Source organism: Mustela nivalis (assembly GCF_964662115.1).
Source record: "Mustela nivalis genome assembly, chromosome: 1".
NCBI classification, from domain to species: Eukaryota; Metazoa; Chordata; class Mammalia; order Carnivora; family Mustelidae; genus Mustela; species Mustela nivalis.
The window spans coordinates 192,234,112-192,250,734 of record NC_139020.1 but is presented as its reverse complement, the minus strand read 5'-3'; the positions used below and the strand labels follow the sequence as shown (position 1 = coordinate 192,250,734).

The 16,623-nt window shown below is 40.1% G+C and overlaps 1 protein-coding gene across 1 annotated transcript in view; it reads right to left on the bottom strand.

Moving 5' to 3' along the window:
• ERC2 (ELKS/RAB6-interacting/CAST family member 2) overlaps nucleotides 1-16,623 on the bottom strand; it is a 922,859-nt gene that overhangs the window by 348,051 nt on the left and 558,185 nt on the right. The window contains 1 exon segment of the mRNA XM_082738672.1: nucleotides 9,276-9,436. Within this exon segment, the coding sequence (XP_082594798.1) occupies nucleotides 9,276-9,436 (161 nt within the window).

Sequence of the window (16,623 nt, the reverse complement as noted above, 5' to 3'; positions counted from 1 at the left end):
CTGGTCTACAGTCCCAAGAAAGCAAGCCAGAGTCAAGAATTCAAAGTCATTTACACAAATCAGAAAATCCCCAGGCCCTCTGGGTAAAGATCATGATCCTGAGTGGGGAAAACATATCCTGTATGAGTCCCCTTTGAAAATAAGTCAAATTAGGGCACCTGGGTGGCTCAGTGGGTTGGCCTCTGCCTTTGGCTAGGGTCATGATCTCAGGGTCCTGGGTTCAAGTCCCACATCGGGCTTTCTGCACAGCAGGGAGCCTGCTTCCCTCTCTCTCTCTCTGCCTGATTCTCTGCCTACTTGTGATCTCTGTCTGTCAAATAAATAAAGAAAAATCTTAAAAAAAAAAAAAAAGAAAGAAAAGAACTAAAATTAAATCAGAGATGAGACCCTATAAAGCTTTTCTCTCTTCCCAAATTTAAACACACATTCTTTAAAAAGGGAGGCTAGTTATGGCTTCTCAATGCTCACTATTGGCATGTGGAGGTGGATCATTCTATAATGTTATAGAGGCTGTCCTGTGCACTGTAGAATGTTTAGCAGCATCTCTGGTCTCCAGTAGCAACTCCCCTTTAATTGCCACAACCAAAAATGTCTCCAGACTTTGCTGAATGTCCCCTAGGGGGCAATATTAACCCCATGCTGAAACACACTGCTTAGAGAATCAGACCCCTAATGGGGTCATCTGAGTCCAAAGCTCTGTTCACAATGGGAGAGAGTGGGACGGGCTGGCCTCAGCTCACTCAGCTACAACTTGCAGATTCAGGCTGTGAACCCGAGTCCCAAGAGCCCTGCTCACTGGACCAGAGAATTCTCATTGCAGGATCTGATGTATGACCCTGGCTGTACTGTCTGGCCCTTGGTTTTTCTTTGTGTGCTGTAGCTGTCCCATCCATTGTCTCCTGAGGCTAAACCTGGCAGCACCCCCCACAGCATTAGATCAAATACTTAAAAAATTCCTCCAACAGGATGTTGCTCTTGGATTGCGAGAAGGAACACAACTGTCCCCTTTGACTTGCCATGCTTTATGAGATTGGAAGATCTGTACATTTCTCTTTCCCTGTTCTTAATGGTTGACCTTCCCTAGACCCCATGAAGCTGCTGTGAGGATGGAGATAACATAAAGTATGGTGGCTGGAATTATTTAAGCTCTACAATTCACAAGCATTCAGATTATTTAACTGATGATTATGATTATTTAAGCTGAAAGATTACACCACTTTAGCTCAGAAAATGTTTGTACTTCCATTAAAAACCACCAGGCCAAGGGCCCTTTGACTGACATTTTTCACTATTAAAACTATACATACAGTGCATGTTTTTGGTGAGAAGACAGTATGTCCCTTATTTTGTTTTAAGATAAGGAAGTTGACTTCAAAGGCCTCTTCCAACTAGCTCTCTTCCAATCCTCCCTCTGAACATCATTCCAGCCTGCTGTCTTGCACCCCAGAAGCAAGTTGGAAGAAGCACCCATCTGCCTATTGCCTTCTACTATTTAATCGAAACCAGTCCTGCAATTCCTACACTTAAAATTCTTAACAATGACATCTAAGTTCTTCACTCAGAGACGGTGTGCTCAGTGGTAAAGATCATGGACTATAGTGTTAAACAGACTTGCATTTGAGTTCCAGGTGTCTGGGACTCAGCTTCTGCATCTACCTAGTGGGGACAATAACATTCCCTAACTCACAGGAGGTGGCAGCAATGTGCCCCTGCCTGACAAATAATGAGCACTTAATAAAAGTTTACTGTAATAGTAATTCCATCACCCAAAGTCTTGCGTGCACTGAAGAGTATATATGTCTAGGCTAGTTTAATTCTCTGAAGGCATGTGAATCAGAGATAATATATTCCTTGAGGCAGGGAGAGTGAAGGGCTCTTGATTCTACCCGACATGCAATTTAACCAGTAATTTTTTCCCTGTAATGATTTGTGAAACATGTTTGTGCTTGGCTAATACATTTTACATCTAAAGAGTTTTAAGAAAAATAACACAATGTATAAAACTACAGAAAAATTCTATTGTGGTCCCAATAGAGAAGACTGTGTCCTAAAGCAAGCAGTCATTTTTGGCTTTTGGCAAGTTTCTGCATTTAAACACAGTTTCTCAAGGGAAGCACAAAGTAGATTTCGGCATTTCCTAAGTGTCATCCACATTTCAGGTCATTTGTTTAGTGAAATTACGGCTAGAATTCCTCATTGGAAGCACCATGATAACCCTGTTGCTATCTACCTGGGGATGGAAATCAGCCTCCATAGCAAGCAGAACAGGTGTTTTTTGACTAACACAGGAATTGCTGATGCACCTCGGGAGCTGCCTTCAAAGGCTACAGAGTCTTCCTTCCTCCTTTCTCCTTTCTGCTGACTGAACGTGGACAGGATGGTTGCAGCTAAGACAAAAGTCTTGCATCGGGGTGAAAGCTATATGCTGAGAAAGGCAAAGCATCAAGACAGGAGAAGCGGAGGTCCCCAGTGACTACACGGCTACTTGTATGAGCTTCTGGAATGTGCGGTTTTCTGTTCCTTGCATCTAAAGTTAATTAGACCACTCCACTATTCTAAAGTTATTTTCGTTGCAGTTAAGTTTTACTTATGCACTGTAAGCTTTGTGTACAGGCTCTTTTCCACTAACGGCACTAACACACCAACTTCAGGGTTACAAGAGAGAAACAGAAATCATGAGTGATAAGCATTTATGTGACTGTCTGAAGCACAAACCTCAATTGATGCTGGATAAGCAGTTCTTTATGACATTTATTTTCCCTCTCTCTGTCACCTGTCCTCAATCAGAGCAGGTAACCTGGAAAAGCTGTGACGAGCTCCATCCGTGTACTGGCTGATTCAATTTACTTTTCAAACTGAGCAGGTGGTAAATAGAAACAACCAGACAAATTAGGACATTCTACAACACATTACCATGGGTATTTAATATTTTTTTTAAATTGGACATGTTGAAGTTTTTCTAAACAGACCATTAGATACAGAAAGGATTTCGTTGTAGCTCCCCTCAAAATGTTGAAAGCATTAGGGCTAATTTGGAATTTGGAGATAGGATCAGTATATGTGAACTATGTGTTTATCTAACATATTAACATGCAACATAACATTATATATTCACTCACATACATACATACATATGCACATACATATATGACATTTTACCACTTAAAAATCACCTTTTCATAAGTGCATAATTTCATTAAATCCCCATAGCATCTTTGTAAGATGGTGCAACTGAGTTTATTAATTTTAAGTAATGGATGCCTTCAAAACTCTCCTCCCAGGCTTCATTTATCCTGTCCAAATTGCCAGGCACTTAGGATTCCTCTCTCAAGAAATGTGATTTGTCTTTTCTCATGCTGGCATGAAATAAAGAATAAATTGATTTTATCATTTTCTGCACCCTGCCTCTCCTTTGAAGGGTACTTACCTAATGAGTAGCTCTCTCAAAAAGGATCCTAGATCAAAGAAGCCAACAGGATAATGCCTTGACATAAGTTGCTGCCTTACCTCACTATAAACTTCCTAAAATAGCTTAGTATACACAAAGGCTTTTGAGGCTATCTGGAGAAGATGCCTAAAATGCAACAATACTGAGTAAATTAAGATGGATCTTACCTCATCAGATGAGTTAAAAATATAGAGGTTTTGTTAAAATCTTTATGTAACACAAGCACCAGAAATCACCACAAGTCTGAAATACGCACTTTAAATCATGTAACTATTAACCAGCTCTCAAAACCCTATTCATTCTGTACTTAATACTAAATTAAACTTATCAGTCAGCCTGCCGAACTGCCTATTAAATTACTATGCTAGTTTAAATCTTCTGAGCAGGCACACACAGATAGATTTTAAGTACTATATCTCATGGCCTTCAATTCCTTTTAGCCACAGATATCAAGTTCACCTGTCACAAATTAAATAATTGAGCTTTGGTTATTGAAATGTAAACTTATTAACCAGCATTAATAAAACTAAACATATAGAATGATGTTCTAAGTATTATTTTAATAAAATTCCTTTTAAATAGGAGCAAATGTAACAAAGATGAAGCATTAGGAAATGTTGTAGCAAGAGGTTTAAAATATTTTTTTAAGTAAAAGAATAATCTTATAGGGGCGCCTGGGTGGCTCAGTGGGTTAAAGCCTCTGCCTTCGGCTCAGGTCATGATCCCACGGCCCTGGAATCAAGCCCCACATCGGGCTCTCTACTCGGCAGGGAGCCTGCTTCCCTCTCTCTCTCTGCCTGCCTCTCTCCCTATTTGTGATCTCTGTCAAATAAATAAATAAAATCTTAAAAAAAAAAAAAAGAATAATCTTATACACAAAGGAAAGTGACTATAGTGCTCTTCTATGAGAAAACAGGGTTGGGGCACCTAGGTGGCTCAGTATGTACAGCAGCTTACTTCTGGTTTCTGCTCAGGTCATGATCTTAGGCTCCTGACATTGAGCCCCACATCAGGCTCCACGCTCAGTGGGAACTCCGATTGAGCTTTTCTCTCTCTCTCTCTGCCTCCCCTCCACTGGTGTGCACTCTCTCTATCAAATAAATAAATCTTTAAAAGAAAGAAAATGCAGGTTGGGGACTGTCCGTCCCTTCCGGTGTCAGGATAAAGACAGGCAATTAGAATACTAACCAATAAAAACCAAACTAAATGGGGAGGTGTTGGGAGGAAGAATCCTATATGAAATACAGTCAAAGGCTCTCCTCTGACTTAGGTCTCTAAAAGGGTTCTCAGTCTAGGAAATTACACTGAATTTTCCATGTTCCTCTTTATCCCAAAGACCTACAAGGGTCCTTACCTTTGGAATAGCTTTCTAAGTGGGATTCCAAATTTCCTTAGTTATAGGAAAAAAAATATTTTTCTCATCTATCTACTCATTTATTTGCTTATTAGTTCATTCATTTCCTCCACTCATTTCACTCAAGTGCAAGCTTGATCAGGTGGGATTTTTCTGTTTGTTCACTTAGAACAATCCTTGCCACATAGTAGTAGGTACTATGTAGGTACTCAACGAATATGAATTTTTGTGCTAATTCATCCTTTCATTCCTCAAAAGTTTATAAAATGCCTACCACATGACAGGTTCTAGATACCAACATTAAAAAGAAATTACACTATAAATAAAACCAACTCATGAGAAATCTTTAAATTAGAGGAACCAAGCAATATTTTCTCATTCAAATTCAGTCTAAATTTAAACTAAGAAGATAATTTCCTGCACTGCTCCAGGAGAATGAGAGGGAAAAATGTAGATATTTATGGCACATGTCCTAAAATAATAAAACACAAAACAGCTGGGTTGTAGGGGTAGTTATCAAAAGGTAGCGTGAGGGATCTTTGTAATGATGGAATAATTCTATATCTTGAATTTGACAGTGATTACACAAATTTACACATGTGATGAAATTGCATATACTAAATACATACACAAAACAAGTGCATTTAGACCCAGAGAAATCTGAATAAAGTTGGTAAATTGTACCAATATCCATTTCTTGGTGTGATCCTATGCTATAATCTATAACTATTCAAAATGTTACTATTGAGGAAAATGATTTCTTATAACTTATAAATGATAAATGATTTCTTAGAACTGCATATCAATTTATAATTACTTAAAATTAAGTTAATAAGATAGAACAGCAGAATGCTTATCAAAACATTCTTTATATTGGCAAAACATTAAAAGAAAAACCATGACAAGTGGGAATATCACACAGAAAGCCATTTAGGTTTCATATAAGTACCAGTAAGGTATCTGCAAGTGCCCATGACTTCTAGTGGGAATGGTGTTCACCAGGGCCTGGTGAATTCCCTAGTAGTAATTACATGGATGGGAGTCTGGTTGATGCATGCTGGGAGGCTGGACCCAGCTGCTTTCCAATTTTAAAACTCTGTGCCATTTGATTTTACAATGAATTTAACAGACACCACTTTTCATTTCAAAAGCCCCTTTTATGTTTCAAAGCACTTTCACATATGCTGATCCATATTCATTTTCAGTTCAGTACTTCAAAAAAAAAAAAATCCTGTCTGTACAACAATTCTATAGAGTAGGCAAAGCAGTTATTATCACCTCCATGTTACTGAAGGGAAAACTGAGGTAACCAGGTAGAGATCTCCTTCAATTACAGGTAAGTTAACATATCCCAGCTCCTTTCTCCTGACTCATGGCCCCACCCCTGCATCCTCTAACACCATACAACCTCTCCCTTCCTACATGGATTGGGAATAGATAGATGCTGCCTAAAATTGCTTACAGGATGCCTGCCAAGTTGAAAGAAAACCAATAGGGCACCTGGCTCAGTCAGTTAAGTTAAGCATCTGCCTTCGACTCAGGTCATGATCCCAGGGTCCTGGGATGGAGCCCTGTGTCAGTCTCCCTGCCTGGTGGGAGAATCTGCTTCCCTTTCCCCCTACTCCTACTGATGCGCTCGCTCCCTCTCTCTCTTTCTCTCACTTTCGCTCTCAAATAAATGAAACCTTAAAAAAAGAGAGAGAGAGAGACCCAGTAATGCTTGTCACAAGTGATAGTAAATACTGACAGGGGATATACACATCCGAGTTTTTCCACTAACTTATGTTGACTCAGTTAATGTCCAGTAACCAATATGTCAACTCAGCTTAAAAATCAGGATTGATCAAACCAGTTGGTTGACCTGAACAGCCCAGGAGTCTCCTGAATCTAACTGGGATTTTTGGTCAGTATAATTCCCCATACTTGTGTCCCCATAGTCCTGGGAAGGAGCCCATAAGTGGGGCTTCTGGGCCAGTTAAATAGTGAATAGGGTCCATATTGGGCTCAATGAAGCAGGGCTTTGTTACTTTTACCAAAGGAATTAACAGAAGAATTCTGTATTTATTTTGCAGTGGCAGAAGATTAAGCACTTGAGCAATAATGTGGCAATTCACCAAAAGAGGTCTTAGTTAGGTGCTATCTGAAATCATGAAATTAAGTGGGAAAACATACACATGGAAAAGGTTTATATGTTTAAGAAAAATAAATCCAAATTTTAGATAAATGATACTCTTCACAAAGTATACTAAACAAATGACATATTTTCATTGGCTGATAGCGTCATTTACACACATATATCATTTTCTGTGTGCCAAGCCCTCCTCAGGGGCTCTCCTCTCAAACACTCCACGAAAGTCGTTATAGAAGGAAACAGAAGGGCCAGCGATGTTAAGGTCATTTCCCCTAAATCACACAGCTGCCAAGTGGAAGCAACAAGATTCCAACCTAGATCTGATGACTCCCAAATCAGTGTGCTTCACTGTTACTCACTCTCTCAAAACGCTGAAAGTATATGTCCTTTTTATAAATAGAACGTAATGGACATTTCCTTAAAAAGCCGTAAAAAATCACTCCAAGAGACACAGAGTTAACTTGGAAATAGCTGGAGAACAATGGAAGAAACTAGGCTGAACTTCACACATCACAACACACAAGGGGGCAGAAGTGGGGCTGGTGAATGGAAGAGAATAAAAAGCCTGAAAGGAATCAATGTATTGCTATTATTAATAAATTATTGTTCAAGCTGGTAATGTCACAGATGTTTGAAATCCTCTTCCTCTTAGCTACATAAAATCCAGTCGTTGCATTCAATCTAGTCACTCATTCGATAAACAATTATTGACCATTTACCATATGCTGGGCACTGTTCTAGGCATTATGATAACACAGTGACTCAAACTGATGAAAGTTTCAGGCTTGGTGGAATGCACATAAGCTCCATGAGAAAATAAGACAGTAGAAAGGGAGCTTGATGTAGAAGATTTCAGTTTTAATCCTGGCCAGATGGCCTTAAGCAAATTACCTGAAATCTCTCTGAATCTCAGTTCCCTCACTTCTAAACTGAGGATAATAATATCTGTTTTTAGGGGTGCCTGGATGGCTCAGTAGGTTAAAGCCTCTGCGCTCGGCTTGGGTCATGAGCCCAGAGTCCTGGGATCGAGCCCCACATCAGGCTCTCTGCTCCGCGGAAAGCCTGCTTCCCCCTCTTTCTCTCCCTGCCTCTCTGCCTACTTGTGATCTCTGTCTGTCAAATAAATAAAATCTTTAAAAAAATAATAATAATATCTGTTTTTATTATGTATTATTTATTAGGAAAAATGCAAGTTTATGCATTAAAAAAACTACTTATTCTTTGGTCTTGGAGAAACTGAGGTAGTTGACAAGGAATAAAAGTTTTGTCCTCATTATTAAATCCTTCAAAATATTTCATTCCATATTTTCCATGATCTAAGCTTTCTGGGTTTAATGTTAACCATGTGTAAGACTTATGGGGTCAGGATAAGGTCATGCTTCCATACCTAGCCACCAATTTCAAAGTCTATGTTACAGGCTTAAAATGCCATAATTATGTACATTTCCCTTACTCTGGAAGGAAGTTAAATTATATCTTAGTGATTATTTCATCTTAACTTATAGAGAGAGATGCTGCTTCTTGCCTACTTCTTTAGGAACAGATCCACAGCCAAGTGATTATTTCTAAAATCTTTGAGTAATTTTCTTTCCTATGTTCTTCCATGGTGATATTATTTTGTTTTAAGAATGAAATAAGAGCTAGGTGGAGATGGGTGTGTCACAGGGCCACAGGAAGTATCATTGCCCAGCATGAGGTCACACTTTATTGATTAAATCAAAGAAAAAGATTGGTTCCTGTCTCTCCCTACCCCTCGCCTACCCTACCCTGGGGTGAGGGGGAAGAGGTAGCAGGGGGATTTCCAAGTCTGTTTTTATCAGCCCAGCAAATCAGAGTCCTTGCTTTCTAAACAAAGAGGTGCCAACCTTGAGACTCTATGAAAGCCAGCACAAGCTACGCATTGTACACATGTGAAAAGAATATAATTAACAAAGTTATAGTCACAATTAGGAAATACCTCCTCAGAAAAGTTTCCACTTAACTCTGAGCAGCACTCAAATTACTATTGTGCTTAACAAGGCTTCGGTCTATTGGCCAGCTCAGACCTTTGAGACCAATCTAAGAATAACAGCGCCGTCCGCAAAACACAGAAGCACAAAATTTAACGCTGAATTTTTTTTTTTTTTTTTTTTGAATAACAGATACGAAAAATGTGCAAATGGGGACATGGAAGCTATAACTAAAATAAATAAATAAATAAGAAGGATGGTCCCGGAAATGAATAGTTAAGTGCTGGGCAGATTATTCTTTTTTCAAAATCTCTGTCTTTTCTCGCCTTCCTTTCCCCATCCCTGGAGAAAAGTTAGAAAAGAAAAACCAGGAAAACAAAAATGGGTACTCACTTCATCTCCAGGATCTCCTCCAGCTGTTTTCTCCTTTCTATCCGGAGGTTGGCCAAATGGGCTTCTTTTTCAGCTAGAGACTGCTGCGTGGAGGCCAGGCGGGCCTTGGTGGCATCCAGTTCCTGTCTGGTCTTCTCCAATGCACTCATCAGTTCCTCTATCTGAAAGGCACAGGGAACATGGTGTTATTTATCCTTCATTCAAGCACCAGGCCTTCCTTGCTAGCCTGTATTCTGATAGACACAAAGGAATCAGAGCCATCCTTGAACTGGGCACTGTATCTTGGAATCCAATCTTTCTTTGTCGCTGGTTGAAGATAAATGTTTCAACACAAGAAATGTCCAAATTTCTCCAGGGCCCTCATTCAATTGGATTATCCAATAACCTTTATAGAAACTATTTAATATATTTATCGGTAGTGGAAGGTAACTGGCTTGACCCAATTTCAACCTGTGTTTGGCAAAAATCTCAGATACTGCCTCACAGTTGGCGGAAGGCAATGCTCAAAAGGCATTTGCGCAGCACAATATACTTTTGTGTGTAGGCCCCAGAGTATTCTGACAGGAAGTTAATCTACGTGTTTCAGATTCATTCATGTTTTAACCTATCAAAGTGTTGTTTGGCAAAAGCAATTTGATGTCCAAGGGGCCTCAGGAGCCCCCTCTCACCTCACCTCCCTGACTCACATTCAGGAAGCCAGGTTTGGCCAAAGGTAAACAGAATTCCAGCAACAAAAGGTTCAAGTTTGGTTTGCCCCTGAAGTTTGAGAGGGTTCTAAACTTGAAATAAATGACATGTAACTTTTATAGGGTGCTAATACACCATAGAAATAAGCCAGGCTATCAGATATCTAGGATTTTTAGCCAGGTCCCAAAAAATTGGACTAGGGAGCCCCAAGGCAAGGCCTTATTCTCCCTAAACCATTGGGGGCTTTTGAAAGCCAACACACAACAAAGAGAGCTGGTATTTACGGTTCTGTTCCAGAGACTTCCGTGGAGTGAGCCAGTGAAATGCCATCCTTTGCACAGATGCAGGCCGCATCCACCCTGCTGATTTAAAACCATGGTTCCAGGAAGTTTCTAGATTGATATTTGGGTTTCTAAGCCACCCTCCCACTTCCAGCTGAACTTGGCAGAATGGGATCATCCATCACTAAAGTCAACAGAACACCCTTCAAAATGTGTCAATGACATGTTAGGTTCCAATTCATAAAGACTTTCTACACAATTTCTTCAGTTTTCCATGGAATTTTTTCAGAATAAGCATTATAGTTCACATCCAAGGTAAATTATATGCTTTTAAGATGCAGAAAACCCTCCATTTTTCCCTGATAAAAAGAGGAATTTGATGACCATATAATGTAAATCAAAGCCAAAGCCAAAAACAGTTTAAAAAGCAAGGAATATGAAGGTTAACCATGAAAGTCCCAGAACCACACCTGCCTAACTGTAGAATAAATAGTATTATTTAACTTTAGAAATATACAAAATTTTAAAAGCAATTGTAATATTTATATCTCATATCAACTTATAGAATATTTTATTTTATTTTATTTTTTTTAACTTTTTATTTTTTATAAACATATATTTTTATCCCCAGGGGTACAGGTCTGTGAATCACCAGGTTTACACACTTCACAGCACTCACCAAAGCACATACCCTCCCCAATGTCCATAATCCCACCCCCTTCTCCCAAACCCCCTCCCCCCAGCAACCCTCAGTTTGTTTTGTGAGATTAAGAGTCACTTATGATTTGTCTCCCTCCCAATCCCATCTTGTTTCATTTATTCTTCTCCTACCCACTTAAGCCTTCATGTTGCATCACCACTTCCTCATATCAGGGAGATCATATGATAGTTGTCTTTCTCTGCTTGACTTATTTCGCTAAGCATGATACGCTCTAGTTCCATCCATGTTGTCGCAAATGGCAAGATTTCATTTCTTTTGATGGCTGCATAGTATTCCATTGTGTATATATACCACATCTTCTTGATCCATTCATCTGTGGATGGACATCTAGGTTCTTTCCATAGTTTGGCTATTGTGGACATTGCTGCTATAAACATTCGGGTGCATGTGCCCCTTTGGATCACTACATTTGTATCTTTAGGGTAAATACCCAATAGTGCAATTGCTGGGTCATAGGGCAGTTCTATTTTCAACATTCTGAGGAACCTCCATGCTGTTTTCCAGAGTGGCTGCACCAGCTTGCATTCCCACCAACAGTGTAGGAGGGTTCCCCTTTCTCCACATCCTCGCCAGCATCTGTCATTTCCTGACTTGTTGATTTTAGCCATTCTGACTGGTGTGAGGTGATATCTCATTGTGGTTTTGATTTGTATTTCCCTGATGCCGAGTGATATGGAGCACTTTTTCATGTGTCTGTTGGCCATCTGGATGTCTTCTTTGCAGAAATGTCTGTTCATGTCCTCTGCCCATTTCTTGATTGGATTATTTGTTCTTTGGGTGTTGAGTTTGCTAAGTTCTTTATAGATTCTGGACACTAGTCCTTTATCTGATATGTCGTTTGCAAATATCTTCTCCCATTCTGTCAGTTGTCTTTTGATTTTGTTAACTGTTTCCTTTGCTGTGCAAAAGCTTTTGATCTTGATGAAATCCCAATAGTTCATTTTTTCCCTTGCTTCCCTTGCCTTTGGCATTGTTCCTAGGAAGATGTTGCTGCGGCAGAGGTCGAAGAGGTTGCTGCCTGTGTTCTCCTCAAGGATTTTGATGGATTCCTTTCGCACATTGAGGTCCTTCATCCATTTTGAGTCTATTTTTGTCTGTGGTGTAAGGAAATGGTCCAATTTCATTTTTCTACATGTGGCTGTCCAATTTTCCCAGCACCATTTATTGAAGAGGCTGTCTTTTTTCCATTGGACATTCTTTCCTGCTTTGTCGAAGATGAGTTGACCATAGATTTGAGGGTCTATTTCTGGGCTCTCTATTCTGTTCCATTGATCTATGTGTCTGTTTTTGTGCCAGTACCATGCTGTCTTGATGATGACAGCTTTGTAATAGAGCTTGAAGTCCGGAATTGTGATGCCACCAACGTTGGCTTTCTTTTTCAATATCCCTTTGGCTATTCGAGGTCTTTTCTGAGACATTTTCACAATATTTATTCTTCCAATCCAGGAGCATGGAACATTTTTCCATTTCTTTGTGTCTTCCTCAATTTCTTTGATGAGTACTTTATAGTTTTCTGAGTATAGATTCTGTGTCTCTTTGGTTAGGTTTATTCCTAGGTATCTTATGGTTTTGGATGCAATTGTAAATGGGATTGACTCCTTAATATCTCTTTCTTCTGTCTTGCTGTTGGTGTAGAGAAATGCAACTGATTTCTGTGCATTGATTTTATATCCTGACACTTTACTGAATTCCTGTATAAGTTCTAGCAGTTTTGGAGTGGAGTCTTTTGGGTTTTCCACATATAGTATCATATCATCTGCGAAGAGTGATAATTTGACTTCTTCTTTGCCGATTTGGATGCCTTTAATTTCCTTTTGTTGTCTGATTGCTGAGGCTAGGACCTCTAGTACTATGTTGAATAGCAGTGGTGATAATGGACATCCCTGCCGTGTTCCTGACCTTAGTGGAAAAGCTTTCAGTTTTTCTCCATTGAGAATGATATTTGCGGTGGGTTTTTCATAGATGGCTTTGATGATATTGAGGTATGTGCCCTCTATCCCTACACTTTGAAGAGTTTTGATCAGTCAACTTATAGAATATTTTAAATATGACTAGCAGCCCTTCGACAAAGCAATGCTGGGTGAGTCTGAAACAGGTATCTTCCCTCCTCTCCCCCTGCCTATTTTTGATAGCAGCGTAAAAAAAGATCAGAATTATGGTCATTCTAAGGGCCAACTCGGATTCAGTTTGCCTAGCCTTCTATGATACGGACTGTGTCCTCATGACCCCATTTCCTTTCGTAAATTGCTCTCTGTTCCAAATGCACTATTGATCTCGGAGAAGAGGGAGACTATCCAGGATTCTCACCTGCTAAATCCCTCTCTCATTAAGTTGACGCTGACCTGTCTGTAATCCACAGATACAGAGCCACTCAACTGGCTCTCCCAGTGCTTAGTTCACACACCACTTTACTGCGTGGGGCCTGCCCCAGCTAGTTTTATATTAACCCAACTTTAACAATTACACTTTAGAGTTTAATGACTTGTAGTCTTCCCTGGTCATTTCAGCAATAACCACATACAAAAACCTGGGTGCCTAAGAAATACGGTCCAGAGTTTTTACTGATGGAGATGACAATGGCTTCTAGCATCAGTAACTCCTAATATGAGGTAAGACTACTATTCTCAACACCTAGCAAGCAAAGCCTCCAGTAGTTTCCTAGGCCAAGGCCTAGGACTCCTCCAAATTCACATACCCTAGGCCAGTGAGTATTGTATACTGTGGACCACTGGGGTCACTGGCCTCAGATACATAGTTCTAGTCTTCACAAAGCCACTGTTTCTCTCTGTGACTTTGTACTAATGATCACTTGATTCTTTGAGTCTCAGTTTCCTACTGAGGACCATGATACTTCCAGGTTAAACACCTAGAGTTCTGAAAACTATTTCCTTCGCTACCAAAGCAGAACCATTAAAAAACAAGAAATATTTTCTCTCTTGTGGTGGCCATCAGGGTGGATTAACAATATTCCAGTTCTCCTCCGTAGGGGCACACGGTAGGGCCACACTTCCCCACTCAGTTTTAATTGGGGTGAGGCTTTGGTCAATAAAATCATTGTCATTTTCAGGTAGAAGCATTTAAGTGCTAGTACTTAAGCCCAACCTTCCCTTTTCCCTGTGATAACAGAAGTGTGTTTCAGATGATGTCTCCTTCAGCCTGAGTTTCCCAGTGACCACAGTGAAGCTCAAGGTCAACCCACATCACATAAGCAAGGTATAAATCTCTCTTGCAACAACTACACCATGAGATGATGGACTGTCTGGCTGTTACCCCAGCCTGGCCTGGGCTGTCTTGACTGGTAAACTGTACACTTATTATCAAGTGCCCCAAGTCTGCCTCCATCTCCCCAACAGTTCCCTCTCATCAAGAAAGAAAATTGCTTTTCACTTTTGCTATCCTGTGGAAACTCTTGCAAGCCATTGGTACTTTCCTTCTTGCCACATGTTTTTTTTTTTTTTTTAAAGAAAGATTTTGTTTATTGATTAGAGAGAGGGAAAACATGAGCAGAGGGCGGAGTAGAGGGAGAGATACAGGCAAACTCCCCACTGAGCAGGGTGCCTGACACGGAGCTCAATCCCAAGACCCTAAGATCATAACCTGAGCTGAAGGTAGATAGATGCCTAAGCCACTGAGCCACCTAGGCACCTCCCACATGTCTTTTCTTAATGTACTGGTTTGCACAGCCAAATTGTTTCCCTCACTTGACATAACATTTTAGCTGATTGTGTATATGTACCTTCTACCTTAAAAAACAACACATGAGAATCTCAGCTCCATCACTTACTATGTGACTCACACAAGTTCCTATACCTCTTTCAGAGTCACTTTCCTCACCAGGAAACAGGGGACCATGCTGCTTATTCTGCTCCACATTTATGGGCATTAAGTGAGATGTTGTAGCCCTCTATTTATATATATCATTTATTCTTCTTCTAACTGATGTTAATAAAATGATTTTTCTTCTGATAATGAGAATAAAGTACACTCATCATACAAATTATAAAAGACACAGATATAAAAATTTAAAATTTCTCTTCTTATTTAAGATTAAATAATGACATTCTTTTTCATTAAGATCACCCAAAATTCTACCACCTGGAAATAAACCCTATACACATTTGGTTATAATTTCTCCTCCTCTCTCACTCTCCACCTGCCCCACACTGTGTGTATGTGTGTGTGTGTGTGTGAGAGAGAGAGAGAGAGAGAGAGAGAGAGGGAGAGAGAGAGACTGGAACGCTATACACAATTTTCTAAATAATTTTTGATAAATGTATCATGAGAATTTCCCCTTGTCATTAAATAGTCATTTGTAAACACAGTTTAATGCGTAAGTAGGGTTGTATCCACCCACCATTTTCCTAAAACCAACTCTTCCCTTGAAGACCTGAAAGGTTTCCCTGAAAACCTAGTACCCGTGTTTCTTTAGTAAATTCTTCATCTTCCTGCAGTCTATAATTGGATTCTTCCTCTTATTACTCTGTCCTAAAGACGTTTTCTTCATCCATGTGGATTCTTAGCAGGAAAATGAGGTCTGTCTCCACACTTCTCACCTATATACAGATAGCTTTCAAACTTTATCTTTTACTAATTTGACCTCTTCCACATATACCTAACCACCTGTTGATCACTTCCATTTGGATGTCCCAATATCACTTTAAATGTAAGATAACCAAAGCCAACTCATGATCCATATGCAGCCACCTAAACCAAATCCCTACCACCCACTCCTTGTTCTCCCAACCTGTCACTCCCTACACTCCCTAACACATCTACAGGGCCAACACCCTGACCTTTACTCAGGTACTCATGTTTTAGACCTCGGAACCTCATCTGTCTCTTCTCCTTCCTCTTTTATTTTCTATTCATCATCAAGTCTTATAGCTCTATTTTGGAAATACTTCTCAGATCCAAATTCTTTTCTAAGATTTTATTTATTTATTTATTTATTTATTTATTTGAGAGAGAGTGAGAGAGTTCAAGTGGGGGGTGAGAGGAGAGGAAGAAACAGACTCCCCACTGAGCAGTGAATCTGATGCAGGGCTCAACCCCAGAACCCTGGGATCACGACCTGAGCTGAAGGCAGACCCTTAACTGCATCCCCATCATTCTTTTCTATCATTACTATTGACACTTAAGCTTAGGTCCCTTTCTCTCCCAGATTTCTTATGGGGTTGAAAGTGTGTGTGTGTGTGTGTGTGTGTGTGTGTGTGTGTGTCCCTAGCCTTTCCCTGTACCCCCTACCCTAAATAAAGACATGGCTTTGCTTGATCAGCTTCTCCCCATCATAGTGTCTCTCTCAGGTCCACTCCTGGATTTTAGGACATGGAATTAACCAATGGGTAGCAAAGTGAACCTGAGAAGCCAAGTTCAGAACTTTGAAGCACAGGCTATGATGATTTATGTGACAAAAAGTGGGAAGTCAGAAGGGAAAGAGGAAAAATGAGCCCTGAGACTGGGGACAAGAGACAGGTTTGTTTGTTGTTGTTGTTGTTTTTTAAGATTTTATTTATTTATTTGACAGAGAGAAATCACAAGTAGACGGAGAGGCAGGCAGAGAGAGAGAGGGAAGCAGGCTCCCTGCTGAGCAGAGAGCCCGATGCGGGGCTCGATCCCAGAACCCTGAGATCATGACCCGAGCCGAAGGCAGAAGCTTAAC